Source organism: Wyeomyia smithii, chromosome 2 (assembly GCF_029784165.1).
Source record: "Wyeomyia smithii strain HCP4-BCI-WySm-NY-G18 chromosome 2, ASM2978416v1, whole genome shotgun sequence".
In the NCBI taxonomy this organism is placed as follows: Eukaryota; Metazoa; Arthropoda; class Insecta; order Diptera; family Culicidae; genus Wyeomyia; species Wyeomyia smithii.
Window position 1 is genome coordinate 58688770 of NC_073695.1, and position 26560 is coordinate 58715329.

At 39.5% G+C, this 26560-nt stretch overlaps 2 protein-coding genes across 13 annotated transcripts in view; one reads left to right on the forward strand and one right to left on the reverse strand.

Moving 5' to 3' along the window:
* The first annotated feature begins 512 nt into the window (after nt 1-512).
* On the forward strand, nt 513-4378 carry LOC129724777 (polynucleotide 5'-hydroxyl-kinase NOL9). Of its 4 annotated transcripts, none has more exons than XM_055679937.1 (5): nt 513-672; nt 835-1821; nt 1884-2351; nt 2408-3953; nt 4014-4378. In XM_055679937.1, exons 2-5 carry the CDS (start codon nt 847-849, stop codon nt 4190-4192), a joined length of 3168 nt encoding a protein of 1055 aa, XP_055535912.1. In that variant the 5' UTR covers nt 513-672; nt 835-846; the 3' UTR covers nt 4193-4378. The 4 variants fall into 4 exon arrangements, with proteins under 4 accessions (XP_055535912.1, XP_055535913.1, XP_055535914.1 ...); XM_055679938.1 differs by having other exon boundaries at nt 529-672; nt 753-1821; XM_055679939.1 differs by having other exon boundaries at nt 531-752; nt 1896-2351.
* Nucleotides 4379-4630: 252 nt separating this feature from the next.
* LOC129724776 (uncharacterized) overlaps nt 4631-26560 on the reverse strand; it is a 366266-nt gene continuing 344336 nt past the window's right edge. For 8 of the 9 annotated variants that reach the window (XM_055679932.1, XM_055679927.1, XM_055679928.1 and 5 more), the window contains 5 exons: nt 24254-25207; nt 24033-24197; nt 23368-23977; nt 23072-23275; nt 4631-7466 (listed from right to left, as the gene is read on the reverse strand). In XM_055679932.1, the coding sequence (XP_055535907.1) occupies nt 7342-7466; nt 23072-23275; nt 23368-23977; nt 24033-24197; nt 24254-25207 (2058 nt within the window). In that variant the 3' untranslated portion in view covers nt 4631-7341. The remainder of the gene's footprint in view (nt 7467-23071; nt 23276-23367; nt 23978-24032; nt 24198-24253; nt 25208-26560) is intronic. The other variant, XM_055679933.1, reaches the window with a different exon arrangement.

Here is a 26560-nt window from a genome sequence, read left to right on the forward strand (position 1 = left end):
TTGCCCGGCCGTAGGTTAATGTACAGCCATAAGTAGAGCTGTGTAAAAGTATTCTACTTCAACCTTGCGGTCGTGGCTTTGCACACAACCCTCCTGTGATTTTTTCATGGCTTATCTCTCTTTGAGTAGTCCCGACTACTTGGGTTATCGTTAAACCATATGGATAATCATCCGTTTATGGTTGTTGATTATGCGGGATGGATGGAAAACAACGAGCCTTTGGCATCCCTATACCGAGTAACAGTGAATGACAATGAACTCATGTCCTGGGCTCAAATTAATTTGTGCCCGCTGTCAGCAGTAAGATAAAGATGTATGAAAAGAAGCGGTGATATGCTGTCTCGTTTACACATATGTTGAGATGTTAGCCCTTGAAACATGGCGTGATGCCAAAGGGGTGGAAAACAACACGCAAATAGCAACTCACCGGTGCGCTTGCTCTAAGATAACGTTGGTTCACTTTTGACCCCTTTTGACTAGTTTGCAATACGTGTGCACATTTTGTGTCACGTGCGGGGCTGTCAACGTTTGTTTTGATAATCTTGAACCTTGAAAGCATCGGTTTCAGTCTCAGTACTTGCTCGTCGCTAAATTTCTTACTAGCTGAACGGTACATTGTGCGAACAGGCAAAAATAAATTGGATATATGATTTTTCTTGAACATTTTAAATGGTATGTGTTTAAAATTTTTGTTAACTAAACTATACTATAGTAGCGTATGAGTTTGTTAATTGTTTCTTATTTTTTCAAAGGTAAGTTGCCTAAGGTTGCTAATGAATAAAATCGAACATAACCTACTCTCGACGCATTTTAACCGGAATGCATTTGTTGCAGACATTTTGAGCAATGAACAAGAAACGACGGGAATTTTCGTCACGAGGCAAAAGCTTCAATAGTAATTCTAACACGGGTGCCAATAAAAATCTAAATCATAGTGATAAATGGATGAAAAAATCTCCCAAAGGAACGATGCAACATGAGAGCACACTGTCCAAGGGAATTCATCGGAAACCTCAAAAGGCAGTGATAAAATCAGTCAATCATTTGGAGAATGGTTTTGCCGCAGCGAAGAAGCCACAACTACAGAAACATAGACCAACAAATGCGTCTGAATACCCTATAAAACCATCGACAGTTTCTCAACCGAATGAGGAAAAAGTCGTCCGTAACTTGAATGATGCAAAGAAAAAAGTTCAGAAACCTGAACAAAAAAGTACTGATCTCAAAGAGCCAGTTGGGAAGAGAAAAAAACAACAGAATACGGCAGCTCCTAAAAAGCTTAAGAAAACCCATCCTCCATTGTCAGAATCGGACAGTGACGCAGAAGATTACATCGATAAATTTTTCAGTGATCTTTCGGCAGATGACCAAGGCGATTCGCAGCTCAGCTCCAGTTCAACGGAGAACGAAGAAACATCCAGTGAGAAAAACTCCACTGAAACTGGTTCAAGTTCCAGCGAGCCTGACCATAGTAACGAAATGTCCCTGGAAAAGCTGCTTAATTTTTACGGAAATTTTCAAGACAACCAGGCGAAACCAAGCAGCAGTACAAAATCACCGACAGCACAACGACCTAAAAAATCTATTAAGACTGAGAAAAGGAAAAATAAACTGAAAACCCCCGGCACGAATCAATGGGTTGAAGAGGATAATGACGTGAGTTTAGTATACAGGGACTCGGATAGTGATCAAGCTTCGCCCAGTAAGGCACTGGTGCCGGTTGGAGACACGTTGCAAGATACGTCGGATGATGATAATGATTTTGTGCCTGAGGAAGAATCAGAAGATGAAGAAGAGGATGTAACTAGTGAAGATGAAATGGTAGGTACTTCTTTCGGATAAAAGCAGTTTAGTGTAATTTAGTTTTTTTTTCTTAAATCCAGCTTTCGTTTGAGGTGGAAGACGATTCTGAAACGAACGAGGATTCTCTCAGTTCAGAATATTCTAGCTGCAAATATGAAAGCTCGGACTATGATTCTGATGAGGATGAGAGTAGTTTGAGTGAAGGAGAGAACTACGACGATGAGTATTCGTCCTACTGGGATAATTCGTACGACAGTGAGGATGACGGCGACTATATACCATCCGAAGACGAAGATGATCTGTATATTGGACGAGGAACGGCTCGAATTTACGAGATTGACGACAATAATGTGTCGTTCAACAGTGATATCGAAACGGCACAGATTGTCGAGTTACCCAGTGACGGGGACCGTAAGCGTTCAGTGACCACAAGTGCAACCGATAGCCAGTCTGACGAAGAAGAGTCAGAACTTTGTCCGGATTTAGTGCCAATTTACGATGAACACGGGAGACTGATTGATAACACAGAAATGCAACACAGTAAAAAGGTAAGGTAAACTGTGCTGATGTGAAACCAAACAATTATGGTTCGTTTTTATTTCAGACATGTTCTCCTAGTAAGAAAAATAATATCGCAACTGATTCCGCACAGGATAACTGTGACGCTAATGACGCCGATGGAGTCGAGCTTTCGCCAAACATGGAAGATATCGCGGAATCGCTATCACAGCAAGAATCGGATCCAAGATTGGACGTCGCAAAGTTACCCAACTTCCAATTCTACGACTCGATCGATATGCGTATGTCCCTGGTGGTGCTCAAGAGTACACTCTTCTTCAGCGGTCACCTGACGGTGCAACCGTTAGTTGGAGGTTTGGAAATTATGGGCTACACTTTAAAGTCAGGTGAATCTAGAACCGCGTTTGCGGCTCGCGGATTTCATTGTCTCAACTTAACTCCGCTTCCAAAGAGTGATGGTTACAATACAAAAACTCTGAATGATTTGCTGCAACGTTTGGAAAAGCATTTCTTGGATGCTGATTTAAAAATCCTGAGCGAGACGTTTGACCCGTCGAATTCGGTTTTGGCTCTACTTCAATCGGACTGCAACAATCGCCGGGTGGAAGTCATCGATAAATATATGCCAGAGGAGACATTGTTTCCGAAGGTGGAATTCTTGAAAAGAGGTGTTTTCTACACCACTGAGTATCTGTTGAATGCGGAGTTTCTAACCGAGCACGTAGAAAAATGTACTACATTGTTTAAAAGCGAACCGGAATGGGAGAAAATTCCCTTGAAGCAGTCCAGCCGTATCGTAGTGATTGGTGGAAAAGGAGCAGGAAAATCCACGCTTTGTCAGTATCTAGTCAATCAAGCGATTGGCAAATTTAAAAAAGCGGTGCTAATCGATTTAGATATTGGTCAACCGATCCAGCATATTCCGGAAACGATGAGCGTGACAATAGTTACCCAGCCTCTGCTCGGAGTTGCTCACTTCAACCCAGTGGCGCCTCGTAAAAGTTGGCTATTCGGTAGTTTGGACGTTGTTTCTTCTCCTATTTTCTACATTCAAAACGTTCGCCAGTTAATTCGTTACTGCCACCAGCACCGCGATGACTTCGCCAATATCCCTTGGATTGTCAACACTATGGGATACTCTACCGGATTCGGTGACGAGCTGATGGCCGCTATAATACGAATGCTGTCTCCGTCAGACGTCGTACAGCTTGTTTCCACTAAAAAAAGTCTTTCGATACCAAATTTCCAAAATGCATTTACTAGTGATCACATCAATCAGTACAGCTTCAACATTTTGCTAAGCGAAGTACAGGAGTTCTGCAAAGGTAAGATGTCTTTTCGACACTGCCAACTGGACGTGAGCTATCCTCGGAGGGGGTTCTCTTTGAACGCTCCCAAAAGACGCAACCTTATGCTACTCGCACACCTCGCCAACATTTTGAACGATTGCTCCAGCGAATGGTTCAACGAAGTGCGTCCATTTTGCGCTCCACTCGATCGGTTGCAGGTGCTTATTACTCGGGAAGACCAAAGTTTGGCCGAACAGCAGCTGCCGGCGGTATTGAATGCGACGTTAGTCTATCTCTGTCGGAAAACCGATGTCGGCAGTTTGTACGAGTGCTTGGGAGTCGGTTAGTAGCAGTGATCATTTTGTTTATTCAATTAATTACATTCGTTTTTGTTGTTTTCAGGAATTGTTCGCGGGGTAGACAAGAACAACCATGTTTTCTTGTTACAATCGCTTCCACCAGAGCAGCTGGCCGAGATAACAGTGCTAGCCATCTGTAGCAGCAGTTTACCAAATGCTATATTCCTGCGCCAGAGCACCCGCATTCAGGGAAGTATTCCTTATGTTTTTAACGTCGGTTGAGTATTTTTTTTCGCCCACGACCACATTGTTAATCGAATGTTTAAGGGTGCGCTGAGAAATGTGAGTGCTGCTTGTAGAAATCTTCCTCTTCGTATGTATTTATTACTAGTGCTGTTTAATATGAAAATTTTCTGTTCACTGTTGATGAATGATCGCGAAAATATATAGGCTATTATTTTGCAATAAGTCTGAGTACGGTATTCTACTTCGAAAATCCTCAGTATATAAATTACCTAACGTTTTAATTCGTATTCAATCTTGGCTATCCAAGAGTAATTCTACAAGATTCCAATTAATCTATAAGGGAATTGATTCTGATGTTGATTTTTAGTGATATACACTCCGCAGTAGCTGTTACTGAAAAATGTCCACTGTTTTTTTTTTGTTATCTTTTTATTAAAAAATGTACAATTTGGTTATCGTGTTTTTTCTTTATTCTTATTAATCTTATAGTTTGCACAGGCGCGCATGCAAAGCGGCCCATCTCATGCGTTCGAGTCCGACCAAGTTTTTTTTTTCGTTTCGCTCTCTTACTACTTACTTCTTTCTACTTCTGTTTATACACACCTTTGCTCCCGTCTTTGCCGGTTTTCTTGTTTTTTTTTTTTTAAATGTTTTTCCTGGGGCTGCCTCACTTCATTTTTTTCAATGTATTCTCATTTATTTTTTGCTTTGTAAATTTGCTCTATCAGTGCGTGAGTATATACTAGTAGTGTGTGTTTGCTAATTATTTGTTTTAGTTTTCCTTCATTCTAACGCCTTTAGACATTTTGGTTGATTAGACAAACGTTTACAGCTTCGGTAGTTAAGGTGTGAATGAGTGTTTTTCGTTTTTTTTTGTCAGTCCACGGAGTTTCGGGTTTGTTAGTTCAGTAGTTCATACACAGTACAGGGCTTAGGTTGATTTGGGGGAGAATGTTTCTGGGTTGAAAAGTTGGTACAAAGTGGGGTATAGTTGCTAAAACAGCTTTTTATTTTCTCCCGTCTCGACGATTATCGCGCTATATACGTTAAAGTACGTTTATCTTTGCTTAAGTTTGTTTTCCCCTTATTAGTTGCATAAACGGGTAATGTAAAACAATTACTATACAGCTCGTTCCGTTTCTTTGTTTTTTGTTTCTTAAAACAAAACAGAAGAATCAAGGGAAAGCAACTCCCCAGTGGGTATACGATTCTATTAGTTTATAATTATGCAGATTACGTTATGCTTTGTGCCTCTAAAGGTGGCTTACTAACAGCTAGATAGAGAAAAAAATAGATACGCAGTACACTTAAATAGCTGCAATAAAATTAGCTTTACCATCCTACATGTCTAGCTGGATAAAATATACACAAAGGAAAGCAGTTTTCCAGCGAAATAATATAGTCGGAAAAATCTTTGAGATGAATTGCGTTCCGATTTCGTTTTGTGCTTGCCCACGAAACGACGTCGGCAAATTGCTTCTTGATTGTTTCCCAAGCTTCAGCAGGAAAATCGTTGTATTTCTGGATGATGGTTTGACTTGCCATTGATTTGTTTTTTTTTTTTGTTGCTTTAAATTTGAGCATACCAATCCTAGTTTATGTTACTACTCTGGTCAGTTTGGCGCTGTCCTAGGGACACTTGCTTTCGCTAGTTCTTCGCTCAGCGGATGTACACAATCCGTTACCTTCCCGGCTTGGCGAGGTTGGCGGGAGTTAACGAGAAATAAATGCAAACATTGCAAAAAATATATATTAAGTCATTATTGTTCAATTACATCTCTTTTTCTTCTGTGTGTGTATGTATTTGTTTGTTTGTTGTCTACTATCTCGATAATATGGCAGTTTGTTTGTATTTATGTTTGCGAGTTTTTCAAAACTATTATTTTCATTAGTTGCACAGGACAAACGGACTTTGTCCGAAATAATCGTTCGTAGCGGAAGAAGGTGAGATCATACTAAATCACCGGCAGTCGTGGGGGTTGAAGGAAATTTTGTTCGGTTCGATGTTTGTACTCGGAAACCAACATGCAAAATAGTTTAACTACATCAAGATTTGTTTGTGAAAATGTGAGGGTTTTCCGAAAACTTAAACAATCCATCAAAATATTCGATATTCAATAACGGAGGTCACGATGTTCGAGAAAGGATTTTGATTTCGAGTGAATGAATAATTTAACCGAAATTCGAGCTAAACATTTTCTTGTATCAGTTTTGGGGATTCATAATCTTTACTACATCTAGGGCAATTAAGCCGTTCTCGCTACAACATGACACACTTTTCAAAGCTACGCAATCAGATTGTTTTTACTCGTCGTACTCTAATGCATACTGTAATTTATAAAATTACAGTTCTTTCTCGCGGATCAGAGAGCGGCGATAGAAGCGTATGTCCTCTAATTTGTGTACGTATAGTCGGGGGAGAAAAATACGATATATTTTTATCGCTCAAGTGATACACAGTTAAGATCTAGATGTAATATCTACTCGATTGTGCCGATCAATCGATCAAAAAGGATCGGTAAGCTCGCGTATGGAACTCCAACCTAAAAAAAAGGACAGAACTAATTCCATTTCAAAGGTGTGCTCTTAAATTGTGCGTTCCTCTCGTGCTACATTTTAAAATTGAAAAGCGAGAGTGATAGACTGTTGTCAATAAAACGAAACTGTTGCTGATTCAACTAAACATAGTAAATTATAGGGCTTACTCATCTACTTGTTTGTCAGATGACTTTCACTACCGATTATTCTTTCATAACTTAGCATTAGATGACTACAAATTGTTTCCGTTCTTCATGATACTTTCCTGGTGGCTTGCTCCCTGCGTTCTTTTTTTCTTTACAAAAATATCAAATTTATCATATGCTGACTACAAAAACCATATTCATTTCGAAAGACGTTGCCCACTCTTTGCGGCAGGTAAAAATGTGTCGATCACGATGAACCGATCAATGCTTCCGTCCAATCAATAATGTAATTAGTAACCTTCTAGCTGCTTCCGAGTTTGGGACTCTTTAGTCGGTCGTAGTGCTCTACCGCTGTTCCACTCCTTTATTCACTGCACAGACAGATTATCGGACAAAAGTCGGGATAATCTATCTGCGGTTGGCGCCGACATGATTGCGGTTGTCGATGTTGTTGCTACTAATGGTGGTGTTAACGGTGTTGGCACTACGGGGAGCTTTCTTCTAAGGCGACACGTACGGTGGTGGCCTTCGGTAGGACGGGGTCACCGGTGACTTGCCTCGGGATTCGCGTCCTCCGACTACGACGGCTGGCGGTGGCACGTACTCGTCAACGTCTTCGTTTTCACCTGGAACGGGGAAAAGTTGGTGAGAGGATTTTCAAATTTGTATTTGTGAACATTTTTTACATAATCATAGAGCATTACACGGTGTAAATTGCTTTTTTTTTCTCTTATTAATTTTTTTTTCAATTTTTATAAGTTTTTTTTATTGGATTGGAAATGAGGTGCATAAACTTTTGTCAAGAGTGTTGCAACTATTTTGTTATGTAAAAGCAAGGGCCAATTGTTGGGAAAACAACCTGCAGTTGGTTTACGGGACTGAGCTGTCAGCTCAATAGGTATATCACCCATTAAATCTGCTGGAAAAAAACGAAATCCTTCCAGCTTTACTGTAATAGGGAAAAGAAGCTCTCATTCCCCAGTTGACTGAGCTCTTCCGAGCCAGTGTTACCATGAGTTACATACCAAAAACCTGGACACAGGATCGAGTTGTCTTCATTCAAAAAATAGAAAAAAGAGATCAAACGACTCCCAAATCCTTTACACCTTTAAGTCTTACCTCTGTTCATTTGAAGACTATGTACACAATTTTGGACGACTTTAACAAGCCAACAACCTTGGTGAAGTTTCCAATTTGCTAACCAATCAGGTAAATCTGCAATAACGGCACTACATGTTGCACAGTTCGCAATGAATTTCAAAACAATTTTGGCAAAAAGTTCACGGTAAACCATTTTGAAAGCGAAAATCTTCTGGTTTTTATGCTCATTTCAAGATGGCTTGACAAAGTATTTTTTTAAAATTCTTTTAGCACCAATATTGAGTGGTTAATTTGTGGTTTCGAAATCCAATTTGTGGTAATTTGTGGCTGAGTAATTTCTGAGAAATTTTCAGAAAACTGAGTCAAGCCATCTCTGAAAATGATTTCGCTTCAAATGAATCGGACAACGATGATATATACATCAATCGAAAGCTCTTAATTTGTGGTTCACGAAAATGTAGTTTTTGTAGGCATAGTTCATATTAAAATAATTAAAAAACTATTATTTAAATTTTTAAACATTGTTTACCTCATGTTGTCAACACCGACCGTACGCGGCGTTGGATGAGCAGAGTACTGGCACCTGCCGATGTTAGTGCTAATGGGTTATTTAGAACATATCGACAGTCGTTCATATACACTAAGGTCGTTCTTTACGCGGGGGATGCGTTCCAAATTTGTATGGGCCCGCGTAAAAAATGACTTTTTTGAGTTGCAAGTATAACAAAGAAAACCGTCCTAAAACGTTAAAACCTCGCTTGAATATGATAGTGGCCAATCTAGAGACCAAAATTCAATATTTTAAATTTTGAGTATTTACACAAAAAATTGTGATTTTTTTTTTAAACTGATATATGATCACTCGTGGCCTAAAACGGAAAACGTGATTGAAATGAGGTCGATATCTTGTACCGTTTTTGAGTAATGGAGGAAAGCAACCCGCGTGAAAAAAAAAAACCGCGTAAAAAGCGACCTTACTGTATACGACATACAGTTGTCGCTGCCGTTGAAAGCTTTTTTGTTTTATTATTCAGGGGGTAGTTGTAGTAGCATATTCCTGAGACGAGAAAATATCGAATTTTAATTCTAGTCAGGACTCACACCTTTGGGCATTTACCATGCGTTTCAACCGTTCCCTACAGTTCTAAGGCTCATTCCCAACCTTCAGGCATCATTCCGGTTTCTAAAATACCCAACAGTTGAATACAGTTGCGTAGTTGGTTACCAAAATATTATTATACTTATCGAAACAAAAAATTGTTCTTTATTATTATCAGGCTGTAATTTATTCCAAGAGTTAAAACGTATGTGCTAATAGATTTAAACATATAATAGATTTTGTATGAGAAAGACCAGATCATTTTGATTTTGTATGAGAAAGACCAGATCACCCGATGTCCCTTAAGCTGGAAGTACAAAGTCAGCAGAACAAAGAGTTAACAGCATGAACATTTAGTGCTCATTCGATGCTCATTTAATGCCATATCGCCAAATTTAATGCTCCATCATTTCTTTGAAAAATGCTCTTGTTTGCTAGCTTGAGAAAATAACTAGCAGACAATATACGAAAATAGCATTTTAAGTCACAAAACAGTTCTATAACGGCAAAAAACATTCAATACTAATTTAATGCTCTTGAAAACCCCTGATTTTCGGGATAATTTTAATGATTTTGTATAAATTTTCCAATAATATAATAATAATATGATAATACATGAATAGCTTCAATTTTTTCAAACGTTTTCCTCTGAAAACAATCAGATTCCTTTTGATACGATTAGATACCAATTAAATGCTTCCATATGCGAGCAGTTTCAATAACTTAGGTGCATTTTTCATTGAATATATTTTTTTCAAAAATTAAGAAAAAAAGTTAGCAGAACAATGGCCAGAAACAGCATTTTCAAGCAATAAACTGTTGTAGAATGGTCATAACAATTTAATGCTCTTTAAACGCTCTTTTTTTTCTTCAAACAATCGGTAAACGGCAAAACTATATTTCCGGAAATGATTCGACCGCAGATCGAGAAAATTACGCTCGCATGTTTACGTAAAACTTCACTTATTTTGAGGAAATTTACGTAAAACACACGGAGGCTTGTCAACTACAAATATCTGCTAATTGATCAACATTTGCATTTCGCAGTAAATCTGCACATATAGTATCCCTGCTGTTTACATACTGTTCCACCTAGAAATACTCAGAGGAAGAGATTCGCGGTGAAAAAAATCGCCAATTCGGCAACTGGGTTTCATATGTCAGAGGTGCCAGATCTCTTCTCAAAGCGCAATGTTGACTAACATTCGACTTGTATAATCGGTGGTGACGGTGAAAGTCTTTAAGAATAGTGAAGTGCTTCGCAAAAACTGTTAAGGTGATATATTTTAGGTTTAATTTTATACACCTTCACTTATTTTTTTACCTATACACAAGGTTTGTTGAACTCCGGGTGAAAATCACTCACAGCATTCTTAATTCATTCATTGGCAATAGAACAAAAAATCGTATAAAAATAAACACGTTCTTTTTTGTACCTGATTGCAATACCTCTCAATGTGGTGTTACCTTTCTTGTTCGTTTGGCTCCAATTTTGACGGTTCGTTTGGCTCACCGCATATCTCTCCCTCTGAGTATCTCTAGTTTCACCATACTCATCGCTACACGAAAGCTTTCTGAGAAAAAATCATCTTGATGGTCTACCAGCGCCGCGTACGGTCGGTGTTGACAACAAGAGGTAAGCAATGTTCAAAAATTTAAATAATAGTTTTTTAATTATTTTATTATGAACACATAATACAAAAACTACATTTTCATGAACCACAAATTAAGAGCTTTCGATTGATGTATATATCATCGTTGTCCAATTCATTTGAAATCATTTTCAGAGATGGCTTGACTCAGTTTTCTGAAAATTTCTCAGAAATTACTCAACCACAAATTACCACAAATTGGATTTCGAAACCACAAATTAACCACTAAATATTGGTGCTAAAAGAATTAAAAAAAAAAACTTTGTCAAGCCATCTTGAAATGAGCGGTTTTTATTGTGTATGATTTCCTGCAAACCTCAACTATAACCCGCCAGGAAGGTAGTGGAAGACCGGCCCGAGTAGTGGACAGAAAAGGACTTTTTCCTTTTTGTCCAAATCATGGGTAAGCCGAATGGTTTGGCTTTCGATCAAAATGTATACCAGAATGAATGTTTGAACAGATAATGATTCCATTTCTTCCAAAACGCCATACCGATGAAACGTATGTTGTTTGGTCAGATGAAATATCATCACATTATGCAAAAAATACAAACGTTTCTGAACAGCCACTCGACTCCATTTGTACCCCAAACGAATCTACCCCGTCCAATCGAAGATTTCTTTGGGATTTTGAGTTCCTTTGGTGCAAAAATAACTGGAGATCAACGAATTGCGAACAGTTGATTGGTAGAATCCAAAGACACATTCGAAAAGCGAACTTGAAGGTCGTACAGCGCTCTTGTTCCGGCATCATAAGAAAGCTCGTCGGAAGGCCGACAACGGACCTTTCTCGAATGTTCAATATTTTTTGGTTAGTGCACAATGAATGTATCTTCATGAGAAATAAATCAGTTTTTCCTCAAGTTTATCCACCTTTTTTGACAACAGTAGATAAAAATTCCAAATTTTTAGTTGTCACCCGTTAAAATCGAAAAATCGCTTCAAGTAAAAAAAAAAAACAGCTTTGGTTACTTCTCTTGATATTGAAGGCGCATTCGATAATGCATCCTGTAGCTCAATGCTTTCCGCAACGGAAGCAAAGGGCCTGGATAACTGTATCATTGAATAGATTATGGCGATACCAATAAAACGATTCTGGGTCTTGTAGAAAACCAGAACGAAATCAACACTGACGCCTGGAGGATCCTAAAGCGGAATACAATAAAAAAACACGCTCAGCTAGTACTGTCAGTGGACGATGCTTCTATGCGTAAAATTACTGATTGGGGACTAAAGCTGAACTTCAAGTTTGGGTAAATCTTCGTCAAGAGGGTTGGCGTCAACCATTGGCTTAGGAAGGAAGTGCCCGAACGCAAAGTAAAAACTGCATCTGAAAAGGAATCAAGGCAAAATCGAGGAGATATAAGACTTGAAAAGAACGCGAGGAAACGATGAGACAGAAGCCTCGCAATATTACTGGACGGGAAAAAATAAACCCAGACTGGAGAATAGAGGCAAGCCTGAAGCGGACAGATCAGCGACGCAGTTGGGTAGACCCAGCCCCCCCGAAAAGTCACGTAACACTGAGGATAAGGAGGAAACGGATCGTCAATCTGACCTGGGGAATCGAAGAAAATCCCAAGAATCCGAACATAAAACCAAGCATTAAATTCATTCAGGTGAATCTTCACCATGCGAGAGGAGCTACTGCACAGTGGTCGGAAAAGGCAATTTGACGAACTTAATTCATTTGTGCCTAACCGGTTGATGATAGCCGAAGACAATGTTCGAAAGAATTGTTCACAAAAATATAGCGGAAATGTTTAGTTAGTTTCTTCAGCAAAGTTGTAGAACTTTTCAAAATATGAAACTTTGCAGAAGATAAGTAACGCAGACTCAACAACTCTTCCACCCCTTCATGCGTTACGTAATTTGTGTACGACGCCTAAGTTTATATTAGATTTCACAGAGAGTGAAAACGAGACAGATGAAGATGAAATAAATGATTAACGATAAACATTGCTGTTATGTGTTTATTTTACTCACGTCGAATGACTGATGAATGCACCTATCAACAATTAAATATAACTAAGAAGTGTTCTCGCTAATTTTGAAGTATTGCGAGTTATCTGTTTCATAAATTCACAAATTATCGTTCATTAATCAAGTGGTTGGTGCATTTTTGTATTGAACACCCCAGAAACATACATACATAAAACATCATTCTACTGATTCATTTATGAATTGTCAAGTATCAAAGTTTAACTAGCTTATAGTATAAGGTCTAAGTTTTAAAAAAAGTATTTGATGATGTGCACCGGTTTGCCTCTTTCTCCCCTATATGCATTTAAATCTGCGAAATAATTTAATGAAAAAACGCTCTAACCTAGTATAGAACGATTGTAGCAACATGCTGTCTTCGAAAGAAACCTGTATTTTTATGTTGGTCACGTTTGTCTAGAACATTTTATTTTTTGAGAGAATAATATTTAAAAAGTTATGCTAGAAAAACTAAATTTGAGGGGATTGACAACGAAAATGCTTTGTATTTCAATAAATAAACGTCATAGAAATTTAATATCTTCTGCGAAGTTTCATATTTTGAAAAGTTCTACAACTTTGCTGAAGAAACTATTCATGCATCTTCGCTGTATCAAAAGTTAGAATTTTTATTTTTTTTTGATAGTGGGCCATGATCAAAAATTTTTCTCATCAACATTTCCGCTATATTTTTGTGAACAATTCTTTCGAACATTGTCTTTGGCTAACATCAACCGTTTAGGCACCAATGAATTAAGTTCGTCAAATTGCCTTTTCCGACCACTGTGTACTGGGATCCTCTGCCAAAGATTCACCAAAGAAAATATAAACGTGACCCTTATACAAGAGCCATGGGCCAGTAAAAATAAAATACTTGGGATCCCCGGTTATACCGGAAAGCTGATCACTGACGATGCGCAGCCTCTTCCTAGAGCAGCCATTCTGGTAAGTGCTTTGACTAATGTCACTCCAATTACAGAATTTATCAGCAGAGACTTAGCAACCATACAAATAGAAGTTCCTACGGCTAGAGGAATAGCGGAGCTCATCATCGCCTCGGCGTACTTTCCTGGGGAACAAGAAGAAGCCCCTCCAACGGAAGTAAAGGAACTAATCAACTACTGCAAACAGAACAATAAATAGTTCGTAATAGGATATGATGCGAACTCTCATCACACAGTTCGGGGTAGTACAAATATAAACAAAAGGGGTGAGTGCCTTTTAGAATATATACTAACAAATAACATAGATATATGCAACCAAGGTAATAACCCCACCTTTATTAATGCTATACGTGAAGTCCTGGATATAACGTTGTCCAGCAACAAATTTTCAGACAATATAAAGAATTGGCATGTGTCTGATAAAATTTCACTATCAGATCACAGGCAAATTCTTTTCGATTGCAGGAGAAATCTTGCAAGAAACCTATAGAGACCCCAGGAAAATCAACTGGGATCTCTACAACAGTAAACTGTTGATCGACAAACATATCTTTGAAAGAGAAATTAAAACCAAAGATGAGCTGGAAACCTGCTCGAATTTAATCACAAGTAAGATAATTATTGCATACTACGAAAGTTGTCGTACCAAGATGCGAGTGTCAAATTAAGACTCACCTTGGTGGAATAAGACCCTAGAAGGACTTAGAGAGTCCTCTAGGAAACTGTTTAATAAAGCGAAACTAGCAGGTAATTGGGAACTGTATAGAACATCACTAACAAAACACAACAAGGAAATAAGAAAATCCAAAAGAAACAGTTTGAAATTAATGTGTGAACGTATTGAAAACACATCCACTGCAGCCAGGTTGCAAAAAGCCCTGTCTGAAGAACATTCCAACGGTTTAGGTAGATTGAGAAAAACTGACGGTACTTACACCACAGATTCTCAATGAACACTGGAAATTATGATGGAAAATCACTTCCCAGGATCATATTCGGATACTGATGAAGTGCAGGATCAAACTGGAGGACATTCCCGAGAGCGTTTAGGCCAATTAGTTTAACTTCCATCTTCTTGAAAACTATGGAAAAATTAATCGACTATCATATTAAAACAGTATATATGAAATCCAATCCATTAAACAAATTTCAATTTGCTTACAAAAACAACGTATCAACCACTGACGCGCTTCATATGTTAGTGGGAAAAATCGAAAAATCCATCCATGCCAAGGAAATTTCCCTGGCAGCTTTTCTTGATATTGAGGGAGCATTTGATAATGCGTCTCACAACTCAATGAAAATGGCAATGGAAAGGCATGGCATAGACAGGAACACAATAAAGTGGATTCATGCCATGCTAATAACTCGCGAAATAACAGCTAAACTCGGTGGGACGTCCCTAACAAGAAAAACTACGAAAGGATGCCCTCAAGGAGGGATATTATCTCCCCTGTTATGGTCATTAATCGTAGACGATCTTCTTCGGAGCCTATTGGAAAACGGCTTCGAAGTGATAGGTTTTGCAGACGACGTAGTGATTTTAGTTAGGGGGAAGTACGACTGCGTTATTTCTAATAGAATGCAAACTGCACTTAATCTCACAGCTGAATGGTGTAGGCGAGAGGGGTTGTTTGTAAATCCATCCAAAACAACTATTGTTCCTTTCACTAGAAAAAGGAAATATATTATTCCTTAATTGTGATTGGAAGGCATCGATATAAAGCTTTCCACTGAAGTCAAATATTTGGGAATCATACTTGACCAGAAACGTAGCTGGAACACTTAAGAACAAACAATTACCAAGGCCACAAACGCCCTATGGGTATGCAGCAGAGCCATTGGAAAAAGCTGGGGTTTCAAACCCAGCATAACACATTGGATATAAAAAAACAATAATAACCTACGCCTACGTTAGTTTGGTGGCCGAAAACCACTGAAACATCCACTCAATCTAAGCTAGGCAAAATCCAAAGATTGGCCTGTGCATCGATTTGTGAAGCAATGAGAAGCACTCCATCAAAAGCCCTAGATGCAATACTTCACCTGCTTCCACTTCATCAGGTGGTTCAACTAGAAGCGAAAAAAAGTGCTCTAAGGATAAATCGACAGTACAACCTAAAAGAAGGAGATCTAATAGGACACCTGAGAATACTGAAAGATTTCCAAATAAATAATCTAATAAAAAGTAAGAAGGATTGGCTGGAGAGGAAACCAAATGTCGAAATTCCTTACAGAATATTAGAGATAGAACGAGAAAGTTGGCAACAAGGTGGACCCAAAATTCGGGACGGTTCACTTTGCTTCTACACAGACGGTTCTAAAATGAATGGTTCCGCGGGTGCGGGATTCACAGGACCAGGAATTAATAATTTTTTTCCCATGGGACACTGGCCAACAGTATTCCAGGCGGAAATATACGCGATAATAGAATGGACGAATACGTGTCTGAAAAGAAATGATCGACACGCAAATATTTGTGTTTTCTGTATCAGTCAGGCAGCAATTAAAGCCCTGAATTCTCCTTTCTGCCACTCTTAACTAGTGTGGAAATGCATCCTGTCGCTCCGAAAGTTAGCTATGAAAAACCAGGTTAACTTATACTGGGTTCCTGGTCATTGTGGAATCGAAGGAAACGAGAAGGCCGACTTACTAGCCAGACAAGGGTCATCTACTAACTTTGTTGGGCCAGAACCTTTCTGTGGAGTCTCCCCTAGCGCTCTAAAAGCTTTGAAAAAAAAAAGAATTGGAGAAAGCGACCATCAAAGCAAACTGGGATGTCATAAGCGGATTACGACAATCGAAAAGATTCATAGAGCCAAATCGCGAGAAGAGCCTCGTGCTGCTCAGGTTAAATAAGAAAGACTTGAGCACATTCACAGGTCTTATTACAGGGCACTGTCCGAGTAAGTATGGTAAATGTCGCCTGTGTGGCATCGAAAGCGAAACTTCAGAACATCTACTCTGCGAATGCCGAGTATTAATACAACGCAGATTGCGTATCTTCGGTAAGGGACACATAGAACCTACCGAAATTTGGAGGGAAAGTCCTGGTGAGGTAATAAACTTCATACGAAGTGCGTTGCCCAACTGGGATAAATATGCAATGTAGCAAGGACATCAACTCGCCAAATAGTGATATGCCTGCTCGTACGCACTTAGAGTAAGGTGAAGCATACCACAATAGATCAAACAATGGTCGCAGTGGTTCAGTCTTCTACAAGGGGAAAAAATGGCGATACCAAAAGATCAAGAAAACTCTACTGATCTGGGAGGTGCACAACTTAATATCAGATCGGGGCAGGGATGTCCTCAAGAAGGAGTGCTTTGTGGTTCTTAGTAAGAGACGAACTTCTTAGCAGACGATGTAGCCATATAGTTTTCTTGGAAAGTTGAAAGCAAACTTTGACATCTCCTTCAAAGTAGTTTAAACTACTTTAAGCCGGGAGTCAGGATGTCCGAGTCTGCGTCCAGGTTCTATTGTGTTTTACATTGGTTAGTCTAAGATAAGCGAAAATACTGGAGCCAGGGTGGTTGGCCTTGAAATCAGTAGAGCTATACCAACGGGACACAGTCCGACGGTTTTTTAAGCAGAAATTCATGTGAAATATTTGCTTAACAGAAAATACTTATTTGCAAATGTCTGCATATATTCTGACAGTCAAGCAGCTGTCAATGCACTTAAAGGTTTTACATGTAAATCTAGGGTAGTGTGGGAATGCATTCTTTTTTTTTTAAACAATTGGCCAGTAGGAAAATTTAAAAGCCGACAGTCTAGCAAGAGAATGTATAAAATTTTATTGGTCCCGATTCATTTTGCGGAATTCCTGAATGTGCTCTGAGGACTGAATTTAGAATCTGGAAAATGTCCATGGTAGAATCAAACTGGAACGCTACGGATTTATCAAACCGAGTGCAGGAAAAAGCACAGATCTTACTTAATCTCAATAAAAAAGATCTTCGAGTAAACGGACATTACTCCAGTAATAATTGGTATATTTCAAAATCAAACGTATTTTTTTGTTGCTGATAAACTGTACTTTCAGGAAAATACTACTTTGATGCAATGAAAACGGTGCTAAGCACTTAAAAATAAATTCAAACTTCCCTCATTTTTCTCGACCAAAAAGTTATATAACCCCTTAAAAGCTGCCTAACGGACCAAGTGTTGACCTTGCGACAAATCCTCGATAAATTTCGAGAATTTGATTTGCAGACTAGACTCGCCATCAGAGTTATGACAGATATTGTTCGAACAATATTTCACAACAGAACTGAATAGACTGATACGTGTCACCTCTGACAATTTACATCAAGCTTCAGGGTAGCCGGCGAGATATCGGACGTTTTCGTGGCGTTAGCTGGTTTGAAACAGGGTGACGGGTTCAACACCGTATTGGAAAGGACCATACAGAGAGCTGTCTCCTAGGTTTTGCGTACGATATCGATATTATTGGTATTAACCGTAGTGGCGAGCGTGCTAGCCCATCGGATGTTGATGCTGCGGTGGTGATACCTGGGTACATTAGTGATGTGCTACAATTAGGTTAGTTGTGAGATCACAGGCGAATGGCGGCCACAAACAGGGCCTTTCACGGATTGGGTAACCAACTAAGGTCCCACAGCCAGCAAACCCGTACAAAACATGCACTGATTCTCCCGGTGGTCCTCTACGGACATGCAAAATGAACATTGAAAAAAGCTGATCAGCAAGCTCTTGGTGTTTTTGGACGTGGGATTTTGCTGGGAAATCGTGTATGGCGTAGACACATTCACCATGCATGGTATCAGGCTTATAAATCTGCGAATAGAGCCAACTCAGGCAGATTAAACACGACAGGCTTCAGTGGGCCGGACGAACGACCAGCAAAGGTTATATCTAGCAAAAATTCCGATAGCGGCCGTCGACTTCGAGGTACATCCTGCACTTATTGAATTGTGCTGTCGACGAAGATGCCGATTAGAGGCGACTGGAGATAGTAGCTCAAAACCGAGTGATTTGGCGACGATTTCTAGATTCGACATTGGATTAATGTAAATCTTCGAAAATTTTTGACGTTGGACTAATGCCTATATCAAAGTCTAAGGCACATGAATTTGAAAATCTAGTATCTCAACCAGGGAAAAGTGGTCAGGTTTTGGGCGCTTATATATCAGTATATTTTCAGAATATCGGGGTTTTAACATCAACCGATCAGAAATTATTTCACGGTTAAATTTATGTTTCAAAAATAGCCTATTGTTTGAGATACATTATTGAAAAATTGGTAAATAACATCGTTTGCTTAAATCATACCGAGCAACCTAACACTACCTCTCTTCCCAAGCACAGCCGACACTAACGGATTCAACCGATCTGACTTTGTAGACGATTCGTTGTTGTTGTTGTTTTACTCGAAGTCACTTTCTGTTCCTGATGTTTTTTTACTTTCCTTGCCATTCCCTATTCTCCTACTTTTCGAATAACTGACGAAACCTTGATATAAAAGGTACCATTCTAACATTTCACCCCATCATTTTCATTCCAAAACTGTACCGGTATCATATGTACGTCATCGAATTGAATTTCTCCTTCGTTCCTTAATCGGCAAAGCGGACGGTTCTTTCTGGAGCAGCAGGAACCGGGTAGTGGCACATATTTTCATTCGTTCGTGTGTGTGGATTAGCTATAGCTATAGCGGGTGCTCATCGAAGATTTAATATTTTCTCGTTTTTTCTTTAACACTTCATTAAACAAATTAAAACGCCTAATCGAACACGGTTGTAAATTCGATTTTACATCAGCGATTGAAACTTGAAAATTAACCCTCTGCCCAATGCCGCCTTTGACCATCTAAAGTTAAACCTCTAAAAAGCTTCAATCAATATTTTGAAAATGTTTATAAAGTTTCAAAGTGGTTTTTTCGAAGTCCGTCTGAAAATTAATTTGGGCATTAGAAGGTTAACGATGAATGATCATCACTCATTTGCTAGAAATTTCATTTGGGCGTCGTACACAAATTACGTAACGCTAGAAGGGGGGAGGGGGGTTAAGTCTGCTTTACTTACTGTTACGTAGGGGGGAGGGAGGGTAGTAGAGACAGTTACATAACTGATGTTTGCTTGAAATTGAAAATTTCGGAGGGGGTTCAGGCTGCTCTGCGTTAAGTAATTTAAGGGGAGAGTTATATCGAACGTTACCTATCGTTACATAGGGGGAGGGGGTTTGAAATCTAGATTTTTAATGTTACGTGATTTGTGTACGACGCCTTAGATGAAAACAAGTTCTTTTATGTATCATAAATTATCGGTAAAAAGAGTACCAAAAGTATTAGTAAAGTTTTTTTCAATGAGCATACATTTAATTTTCGTTTTTGTTTCTCGGTGCGCAGTTTTGTATTTGTTTCTCACACACAGAGAATAAACAAACTTATCTCTATCGTGAAATAGAACAAAACATTTAGAAATGCTCTAAATCATAATTAAAAAGTTAATATATTTTCCTGTCCCTCGCCAAAACCTTGATAACTACGCAAATAGCGTGTAATTGTGTTCTTACTCTTTTAAGTTATTGAAATAAACGTAATTTCGTAAAATACATGAATTTATATACTGGGCGGCAGCTAACCTAGCATGAATTTTATCGGTTTAATGTCAAACAATTTTCGATCTTAGAATTCCCGCTTGAATCGTTCTGGTCTTCAAGTTCAGATAGTTTCGTTGAAGGCCCTTCTCCATACAAAATGGAAGGCGGGATAGCGATCACGCCTTCTATTTTGTATGGAGAAGGTGTCATTGCGCCGTGTGTGTATTTGGGCCTTGAGTTTGCTTTTTGCTAAGATAGGAAAATATTACCCAATTCGCTAAATTAAATGATTGTCTTGATAATGCAGCTACGAATAAAGGTTTTTCTGAAGTGACAGCGCTAATATAAAAGATCCATTCTTCTAGTATATATTCATAACGCTCTACGTTTCAGCATTTAGAAATGCACTTTTAGATAAAACTGCAGAAAATAGTAGAGTTACAATTCCGTCTACTACTTGTTTTAATGGAATATAAAAATACCGCAGTCCAACGTCATGCGGTCGTGTCTTGGATACCCTACTTGTTTTTATGCCATGGCTTTAAAATGTCTGAAACGTCAAGATCTGGTGTCATTTAAAAGAATCGGCTTTCTGGGAGTATTTTTTTCAATTGCGGGAGGCGGAATTTGGAAAATTCAAAAATTGCTTTCTGAAATGTGGGCCAACTGGGATACGAGTAACCTGAGTGAAGATCGGATACCATAAGTATTCGTATGCTAAACGAAAAGGAACAATGTTTGGAAGTACATGAAATATCAGAACTCTACTCGAACCAGCACGCGCGGCTATCTTAACCAGGGAATTGTCTAAAGGCAACGGTAAAATCCCATTAAGTACGGAGGTTTTTTAGAATAAAATATGATAAAAATCGTCATCGGCAAATGCGTAGGTTGGCAACTGAAATCTGTTGTGCCATCATTGATTAACACACCCTCCAAACGACCAGTACTGAAAACGGCTTTTAAGGTTGATGAACGTCGCCGCAGCCAGCAAATCATGTGACGTGCCGCAGCCAGCAAATCATGTGAGGGAGAATTAAGGTGGCGTACGATTCCGTTAAGCACAACAAGTTATGGCAAATTCTAGATAAACATTTCAAAAGGTCCTATCTGCTTTCTTCGTTTTTCCGCAGCGCCTTTTTATTTTGGTAATGGTTCAGCTTTAGTAACTCTCCCAAGCGTGGTTTTCGTTCAGAAGGCTAGAGTGATCCCTCCGCTATCAACTTGCGCAAATAACGTGTTATAAAAGGTGTTTAATAAGTTGTGGTGGTTGAATGAAAGTGATCGATCAAAAAATCGATCAAAGCAGATAGGACCTTTCGAAATGTTTCTCTAGAATTATATTCTAACATTGTTTTCACAACAAAACTGGTTAATCTGAATCTTGCCTTCCTTGATGGTTTCACGTCATGCATCAGGGTATTAGGGATGGACAGTTCGAAAGAAGGTGGCGGGCTTTTGAATCTGCTGTTCAACGTTGTCTCAAAAGGTCTAGTATGGGGAGCAGGCGTGTAATGAAGCGCTACTATGATCTCGAAGTCTAATACGCCCCTTTGCGGGTTCAAACAGTGGAAGAGGCATTCATGCAATTCGAGTACATAATCGCGTGTTGCTCTTCTCTTTCCTGTTTCTCTTTGATAGGTAACTGTCATTCAATTTTTTTTGTGTGGACCCCACTGCGACCAGTAGTTGTTTGATCTATTGTGGCACTGTCCGGACGTTTTTGCTGTTTGCACATTTCTGTTTTTTTTTACCATTTTGCAGTGCTACTTATTGAGAAGTAACCTGCTCCGTGTTATAGTGCTTTTTGTCTTCTCCTTCAGACTTAGTAACCTACACCTTCCTTATCGACCTTATCATATCCTCCTGCAGGCTATCACTCTAAAAGCATATAACGTGCTATAGTCTATGATATTATCGAAGCTTTAGATCAGTGGTTATTAAGTCTGGAGGGAAGTTATAGTACTTTTTTTGTCTTCTCATTCAGATTTAGTAACCAACTTTCTTCCTTATCGATTCTATCATATCCTCCTGCAAGCTATCACTCTAAAAGCATATAACGTGCTATAGTCTATGATATTATCGAAGATTTAGACGAGAGGTTATTAAATCTGGAGAGAAGATTTTGTGTGGAAGAGCCTGAGAATAAACCCATTCTTAAAGTCCTTTTTGCGAACGAATGGTTTGGTTCTACTAAGATTCGAATCTATCACCATTCGCTTGTCAAAGCGGACTCTGTAACCTTGCGGCTACGAAGCTCGACTAAATTCAATTTCATTCAATTCCTAAATTAAGCAAACTAGAAACCTACCGATTCTTTGCATTATTCCTATAAAAGCCAACAATATTTTTGAAATTCTTGGGGAAGCCTGACTAATTGGAAAAAGTGTGGACAGCACCAATCAATTTGCGGATTTATTTTATAAAAAAAACTGTCAGATTTTCGAAACTCCTTTTCCCAAGTTTACCTAAGATTGACAGTAACGTGGTGGGCACCATGCGATTTTTTGGTAAAGTACAATAAAAAACTCAGAAAATGGTATATTCACAAATATTTATACGAAAAAGCCTTAAGCTGGTCCCATTCAACCAACACAATTCAGTGTTAAGTGATTTTTAAGAAATTATTATAAAACTAAACTGGTTTACCAGTCAACATTTAAGAATAAAAAGAGATAAGCGGATTTACAATGGCAAAAACAGACAAACGTTTTTCAAAATTTCGTTGGTCAAAAACAAAACGCTAGAATGGTCGTATTTTATGACCTCATGCAACGTCCACTATGCTCATCATTTTATATCTAACGTTTGCCACCACAAGTCTAACGTTTTCAAGCTGATACTGCCTAATTACGATGAACAAATCACCGTGTGCCGGTTAACTACTTACCATCGTTATTGGTACTGCTGTAGGACGGCGGCAGTAGCGGTGGTTTTTCGTCCTTCAGTATCACCGGTGACTTGTTGCCGATTTCCGGCTTCTCGTCCAGCTCGTCCTGGAAGATCACCGGAATGCCCTTGGAGCGGAACGACTTGCGTTCCTCGTCGGTACCTTGATGGGAGTGGGATGCGATAGGTTGGAAATTGATATATTCTTCGATTATTGGATAATGTATTAGCCTTTCACCAATCGGGGTTAGTGGGTGGGTACAATTTTGCTGGCAGGTTAGCGATAGATCGACTTACCAAGTTCCATCTTGCCGGTGAGCCGTCGCCGGTACAGAACGCAGGCAATTATGGACGCGATGAGCAACATTGCCAGGATTATCACAGCCGGAAGGACGAACGTTAGTAGATAATCGTCCTTAGCGATCGGAGGCGGTAGGGCTTTTTCCGGTTCGTTCGTTGCGTGTATGGGAGTGTCATAGCCTTGACAGGTGCCTACCGGAATCAAACTCACGTTCTGGAGGCTAAACTCTTGACCGAGAATTTCCCGCACCTTTGCGCGGATTGTTCCATCCGGGTAGAGCAGAATGTTCCGCAAGGCTTCGATTTCCTCATCTGGACAGCGTTGATGCTGCCGGTAGAGAGTGGTGTTGAAAAACGTTACCTGCACCTGACCAGTGTGCTGGATGGGGCGAATGTTTCGAATCTGAATGTAGTTGGTGTTTGAATCTCCAAAGACCTGAGCGAGTCTTTCGATAAAGCGACGTTGGGCTTGGGCGATGTTGAACTGCTCGTACGTTGTATCGAGGGTTAGTTCGAAAAGAACACTGTAATCGCGCTTATAGTGAGCCTGATGAACAACCACAACCAGAGCATCGGTTGCGGTTAGACCTTCGCGATCTTCGGCCATCTGCAAATGAATAATATTAGCACAGTCTTTTCTTAAAATCATGATTTTTTCTAACCAGTAAATACTCCTTCTGCCCAACGTCGTGACTACGGGGAATGCCAAAGAACTCATGATTTTTAGAATCGAACTGCAACCAGTGATACTGATCTAGTTGATTGCGTTCCGTGGTTAACAGTTTTAGCTTGAGATCGTTACCATCCTCGGGATCGTAGAAAGTATCCTGTAAAATGGATGATTATGTTAGGAACTCTAAAAATTTATTTTAGCAAAACTTACCGCTGGGACTTTGTAGACAAGTAGATGCCCGACAGTGGCGTTCACCCGGTCTACTTGGTTTCTTGTGGTAGGAGCGAAATTCTTGGTCGCAATGGATTGCGTTGGCTTCACCTTCGGTATCAGTGGCTTTAGGCACTGTCCAATCTGTTGGCCTTGAACGGATTTCACTAAAATGTCCGGATTGAGGGCATCGTTGAGCGCTTTCTCCGTTAACTGGGCGACCAACTCATCCAGTTTTTCCTCCGGGCAGCGATCTTTGGGCAGAGTGTCGTTCGTATAGACGAACGTTGCCAGGTTCGGATCCTGAATACTGTTTCGTACCTCGCGGACGACGATGTTGGTCAACGAAATATCTCCTAGTACTTTGGCGATACCACGAATAACCTCAATCTGCCAGTCAACATTTCGGGGAAATTTCCGCTGTAGACGCAGAGCAAGGCTGATTTCGTGATTCACACTGCGATGTGATTTGTGCTGCTGGACGGAGATGTCAACGGTTTCGTTGACAGACTGGTTGCCGGAGTCGGTAGCCTGCAGGATGTAGTGCCACTTGGAGACATCTTTCTCCAGCGGAAGGCCGTAGATTTCGCGTGTTTCCACGTTGAACTGAATCCAGGAGTTATTCTTCAGCGGGTAACCGTGAGCATCGTACAGATCCAGCCGCAGATTATTACCGTCTTCGGTGTCGTGGAAGGTATCGAGGGGAACCGCCAGGGTGAACACCTTACCGGCGATGATGGCCATCTTCGGAATACGGTTTTTGATGATCGGATACAGATTGGTAGGTTCGTCCAGTTCGGTTATGGTGGCGACCGTCGCACTGGTCGTCGTCGCTGGTACGCTGGTTGTCGTTGTCATCGGAACCGTTGAGGCTTCTGTGGTGATCGTTGTCGTTGAACTGGTGGACGGAACGGTTGTCGGGGTTGGAGTCGTTGTCGGTTCCGGGGTTGTCGACTGCAAGAGAAAAATGGAGAGATTTTTTAAGTAAACTAATACATGCAATATTCTAGGTTATCCATAAACATCCTAGAATGTAGGTCTTAAGTTCTATAAGCATGGCAAGCTTTTTTTTGGATATTTTTTTTATGTCTAATATTTCTATGACAACTTTTTACCAACACTAAAGTTTATCAAAGCAGACAGTGTATGTAGTTAAGAAAGTGAAAAAAGGGACAGTGTATGTAGGTTAAAAAGTGAAAAAAAATTTCAGTTTGCTTATATTTTGCTTTCCTAACTACATACACAGTCTGCTTTGGAAAAGGCTCTCCAAATTCAAACGTATATTTTGAGAGAATAAAAAAGAGGCCTTTCTAAGGATTCTTTTTCCAGGATACCTTAAAGAGGACGCCCACGATTCCGATGTGAGGAATCCTAGTGAATCTATGCGAATCGTGTGTGTTCGACAGGATGTATATGAATTAATTCCACCCGGGACGTCAACCGGACGAAAATACAGGTTTCGCATAGATTCCCCAGGATTCCTAAAATTGGAATCGTGGGCGTCCGTGAAAAGGAATCCTCAGGAATGCTCTGTCTATGGGATTAGGATTCTTAAATGAGTATCGTGTTATGATAATACTTCGGATACAAAATCTTTCACTTTACCCATTAGTGCTCGACGGGGTACCAGGGTACCTACGAATTAAAATTCTTGCTTCTTTTGCAATTTTCATCCGATTTCGATAGTTTTAACGCCAAAACATAAAGTAAATGATCTACTTTCAAATGTGCGTTAGCGATGCCCCGAAGGAATTCTCCTCTCGCGTAATTCGGTTTTCCGGGTATATGTTCCAAAATTTTATGTGTATTTAAAAAGAATTTCACAATAATTGGTTCAAATTTTCTAAAATTACTTTCACAGGCCATTTCTATGGTTTTGGGTGTTTTAGTAATATGCCTTCGAAATGGTCCTTCCGAGACAGATTTCACTGGGGCTTCTGGTGAAAACAATTAAATAAAACGGGATCAAATACCACATAATATAGATATTTTCGGAACCGGGATGACGCACAGTGGTCGAAAGTCGGAAAAAACCTCGATTTTTCATGTCAATATTTTTGATGTTTTGCATTTTTTCGAAGATTCTCAAAATGTAAATGACCTTTTCCCAAAGTTTCATGACAATCGGTTGAGATATCAATTTTTATTCGCACTTTGAATGTTGCTATATCAGGCAATTTCGATGATTTTCATGTTTGAAATCACAATTTTTAGCTCAACTTTAAACATCCGAAACTTCCTCAAGTTTGGTCCGATTGTGATTCAACAAGTTTCATTTTGAAGGGAAATTTGTGTTCTTTTTAAATG

What these genes read in the sequence shown, in the direction of transcription:
- LOC129724777 (XM_055679937.1), top strand. Translation starts at nt 847, where the DNA reads ATGAACAAGAAACGACGGGAATTTTCGTCACGAGGCAAAAGCTTCAAT. An exon ending in TAACTAGTGAAGATGAAATG is followed by an intron (nt 1,822 to 1,883) that starts GTAGGTACTTCT and finishes TCTTAAATCCAG; the next exon opens with CTTTCGTTTGAGGTGGAAGA. An exon ending in GTACGAGTGCTTGGGAGTCG is followed by an intron (nt 3,954 to 4,013) that starts GTTAGTAGCAGT and finishes TGTTGTTTTCAG; the next exon opens with GAATTGTTCGCGGGGTAGAC.